At 44.3% G+C, this 4,667-nt stretch overlaps 1 protein-coding gene across 1 annotated transcript in view; it reads right to left on the reverse strand.

Annotated features, from left to right (window-relative positions):
• Positions 1-239: 239 nt before the first annotated feature.
• The window catches only part of SENP2 (SUMO specific peptidase 2), a 39,431-nt gene continuing 35,003 nt past the window's right edge, over positions 240-4,667 (reverse strand). Inside the window, exons 16-17 of the mRNA XM_029214201.1 lie at positions 2,125-2,220; positions 240-630 (exon numbers count right to left, since the gene is read on the reverse strand). Of these exons, the coding sequence (XP_029070034.1) occupies positions 568-630; positions 2,125-2,220 (159 nt within the window). The 3' untranslated portion in view covers positions 240-567. The remainder of the gene's footprint in view (positions 631-2,124; positions 2,221-4,667) is intronic.

The following is a 4,667-nucleotide window of genomic DNA, read 5'->3' on the forward strand; positions in this document are numbered from 1 at the left end:
AGAAGACCTCCTGCTTCAAGTTGGCAGTTACTGCTCCAGCTAGAGAAGTTAATTAACTCTTCCGCCCCCCACTGATTTCCCTCCTGATCTTCAGCAGGGGCAGCTTAACATTCCTTTCAGAAATAAATAGTTCAAATGAGAAATTTAGAGTTAACTTCAAAAGAGCAGCAGAAAACAGCCACTGCCCATTATGTTTGCAAATGAGTGAGTGAATGAATACACATGAACACACAGAAAAATCATAGAATAAATCCTGCATTTCCCACATTCACAGGGAAAAAAAAAAAAAATCTTAAAAAAAGTATTAATTAGCGTTTGTTCTTGTGTGGGTTGATAGTCCAGGGCTCTGAGCAGGCATGGCCTTATAAACGGGGTTGCAAGCAGCCCTCCACACACCAAGTCAGGACTAGGGTGCAGAGAGGGGCCTTCATGCACTTCTAACAGCTCAGTACCTGTGAGAGAACAGAGGTGATGCAGGGACTTTTTAACCCACAATGCATGAGGTATATGGAAACGTCCATCTGTGAAAGAACCACCAGCAGCGGGAGGGACTGCGGCAGGGCGTTCTCACAGCAACTGCTGATGAAGGATTTCCCACACCATCTTCTTCCGGAACAGAGGCATCTGGTGCTGCAGAGAATCCACAAGTAACACATACATCACACATGAAAGTGCCCAGCGTCAACAACCTTTAGTTGTAGCGTGTAAATAAAGTAGGATGTCAATGTCCTTTGTGTAAGCCTTGACTTTTCCACATCATGGTACAGACTTACAAAGCCATAAAAAAAGGAGGTTATTTGTATTATTATATATATCATAAGCATTTTTACATGTTAAGGAAAATTAAAGCAGGATGTAGAATTATACAATAGAGTCCAACAACAACTTCATAACAAAAACGTGTACCAAAAAGGGAAATAGCTAAGTGGCAGCACAAAAAGTAACTTTTCTACTTACCTGTATTTCAAAACATTCTAAAATTAACATATTCTACTCTCTTATGAGAAAAACATGAAGTCTATTTAAATAAAGAAAAAAACAAACCTGCAATTACTCTGTGCTATACCAAATGTTGTCCATGGCCAATTCTGTTCAAATAGCAACATCCCCCCTTCAAATCTCATGTGATTAGGTTCAGAGAATAAATAACTCCTTCTTTAGAAGCATCAAAGAATTAGAGGCTTTTCTTAATATATTATTCTGCTTTAACTGATAATCACTACATGGTCCAATTTTCAAAGCAACAACATGCAAGACAAATCCAAAATCACCTGTAACTCTTTTTGATGAAATCAGATACCCTTGAGGAACTCCTGGAGTTTCCTTATAAATAGTTGGATATACCATTTTACTATAAACTAGTGTGAAGAGGCCTAAAAAGTCTTAACACATGGATTCATAAATTATTTTAAATAGCTCAAAACTTGTAGTAAAAAATTACATATTTATTCTTAGTAAAACTGCTGAAGCTAACCAATTTTATTAATTCAGCATGGGAGCCCTAGTTAGTTCACGTTCAAAAGCTTAGAATGGGGTTATTATTAGTCCTACTATTCAATATGTACAATTTGGTAGCTATCAAAATGAGGTCTGTTAAAGCAAACTATTTTTTAAAGGAGGTTGTCCTTGGTTGTAAAAAGACTGAGAATCCACTATTACAAACATAAATACTCAAGAGTTCGCAACGTATTTGAATTTCCACTCAAATGCAGAGCTATGGAGAACCAAAAATAATCAGAACAGAAGGGAAAATCAGCATTCATAGTTACATCTTAGACCTGCAGCTTAAGTTCTCACAAGGTCTGATTTCCCCATGCTGTTACATATTCTGATGTGCCTCCTTCTTTGGCTAAAAATATTAGTAACACTCAAGAACCAGTGAACACTGGAGTTCAGAGATATGCAAATTGCCCCACTGGTCACCAAAGACTAGGATAAACGTGAGAGCAGATACAGTGACAAACCCTGATACTAGCAAGAGTAGGGCTATGGCCAAGGTTTACAGCAATAATAGTAGCACAACTACCATTATTAACAGTTTAATGTGTGCCAGGCACTGGTAACATGCTCTGAGTTTATCTTGTTTAATAACAAGTAAAAGGATGAGGAGGGGTCTCCACTCACCTGAGTAAATGTGATAGGTTTGTCCCTAGAGATATAATCTGCATATTTACAAGTAAACATTCCACAATCACTCCCATTCAACTGTTGAGGAATCTCCTAAAATTACAAAAAAAGAAGAGAGGAAGGGGTGAAATTTCATCAAACTCCTTTGACTTTTTCTAAATATTACTGTGGATAAACAATATTATAAAGGTAAATGTTAAATCTGGTATTACACAAACACACACACGCAAACACAATTAGTCTTTATGTGGCATAAAAACCCAACCCATGACATGGAGTATGTGAGCCTCATGGAAAATGTTTTTTAGAAGGAAAGAGAAAAGCAAAGTGAGAGTTCAATCTCTCAGCTCTCATATAAAGCAAACTGAAAGAAGTTTTATTACCAGGAACAGGAATTCTAGTCAGAATTGTTTCAAAGGCATTCATAAATTTTGAAAATGGCTAAGTGTGGTTCAACCAGAGATATGCTTACAATACAACTAACCTATTTCCATACTGCAGAGTCTGACTTGTCTTCCCTAGCCGGAAAACTAAGACTACTGCTTTGGACCCCCACAGCTGCAAGCAGGAAAGAGAAAAAAGCCTCTTTATAGGGTTTAACCAGTTAGGAAAGCTTGCCATGATGTTCAGTTCTGTCCTGAAAAAAAAACCCACTACTGCTTGCAAGCAGCACTTAAAGGCACCATAAACCAAAGGTGGTGGATTCCAAGCCCAGGTGAAGTAAACTCACATTCCCCAAGCCCGTGTTGCACTAATCTTGGCCAGCCCCTTACACACTTTGGCTGTCAGTTATAAGGGGAGTAAGAGAGTCTAATTCCACTGCTGGAAAACATACTAGATGACAACAACTCAATTTTTATTCAAAAAAATACACATGATTATTGTAAAAAGGAAAAGATTGAAAATGCACACCACCCATACATATGGTAGGTACCTCGAACTTCTCTCCTGAGCCCAGCATCTATCAGAGTGGAAAGAACTATAGACTCCACCACACAAATGAAGAGAATTTGTCTTCTTTATTACATTTCCCATTCCAGAACACAGTTACTCATCCTAACAAACTCTTCTTTTATCTGTGCTTTCCTCAGGAAATCTCAACACTTACTCTTCTAATTATTCAGCTTAGAAATGAAAATGCTTTTGGATAAAGACAGTCAAGCCATTATATAGAGGTTAGGGCTAAAATTGAACTCATGTAGCTTACTTTAAAAAGGAGCCATTAGGGGATTTCCCTGGCGGTCCAGTGGCAAAGATTCCATGCTCCCAATGCAGGGGGCATGGGTTCAAACCCTGGTCCGGGAACTAGATCCCACATGCCGCAACTAAGAGTTCACATGGGCTTCCCTGGTGGCGCAGTGGTTGAGAGTCCGCCTGCCGATGCAGGGGACACGGGTTCGTGCCCCGGTCCGGGAAGATCCCACATGCCGCAGAGCGGCTGGGCTCGTGAGCCGTGGCCGCTGAGCCTGTGCGTCCGGAGCCTGTGCTCCGCAACGGGAGAGGTCACAAGAGTGAGAGGCCCGCGTACCGCAAAAAAAAAAAAAAAAGTTCACATGCTGCAACAAAAGATCCCACTTGCCGCAACTAAAGATCCAGCACGGGGACTTCCGGGAAGATGAAGGAAGAGTAAGACGCGGAGACCACCTTCCTCCCCACAGATACACCAGAAATACATCTATCTACACGTGGAACAACTCCTACAGAACACCTACTGAACACTGGCAGAAGACCTCAGACCTCCCTAAAGTTAAGAAACCCCCCACGTACCTGGGTAGGGCAAAAGAAAAAAGAATAAATAGAGACAAAAGGATAGGGACAGGTCCTGCACCAGCGGGAGGGAGCTGTTTAGGAGGAAAAGTGACCACACACTAGGAAGCCCCTTCGCGGGCGGAGACTGCGGGTGGCGGAGCGGGGGGAGCTTCAGAGCCGCGGAGGAGAGCGCAGCCACAGGGGTGCGAAGGGCAAAGCGGGGAGATTCCAGCACAGAGGATCGGTGCCGACCAGCACTCACCAGCCCGAGAGGCTTGTCTGCTCACCCGCCGGGGCGGGCGGGGCTGCGAGCTGAGGCTCGGGTTTCGGTTTCTGGTCGGAGCGCCGGGAGAGGACTGGGGTTGGCGGCGTGGCGTTAGTGCACCATGGCTAGCCGGGAGGGAGTCCGGGGAAAAGTCTGGACCTGCCGAAGAGGCAAGAGACTTTTTCTTCCCTCTTTATTTCCTGGTGCGCGAGGAGTCGAGATTAAGAACGCTGCTTAAAGGAGCTCCAGAGACGGGCGCGAGCCGCGGCTAAAGGTGCAGACCCCCGAGACAGACATGAGACGCTAAGGCCGCTGCTGGCACCACCAAGAAGCCTGTGTGCGAACACAGGTCACTATCCACACCCCCCTTCCGAGGAGCCTGTGCAGCCCACCACTGCCAGGGTCCCGGGATCCAGGGACAACTCCCCCAGGAGAACGCACGGCACGCCTCAGGCTGGCGCAACGTCACTCCGGCCTCTGCCGCCGCAGGCTCGCCCTGCACGCCGTGCCCCTCCCTACCCCCCCC

The sequence above is a fragment of the Monodon monoceros genome, unplaced genomic scaffold, assembly GCF_005190385.1.
Source record: "Monodon monoceros isolate NGI ecotype Baffin Bay Population unplaced genomic scaffold, NGI_Narwhal_1 Super_Scaffold_11, whole genome shotgun sequence".
NCBI lineage: Eukaryota > Metazoa > Chordata > Mammalia > Artiodactyla > Monodontidae > Monodon > Monodon monoceros.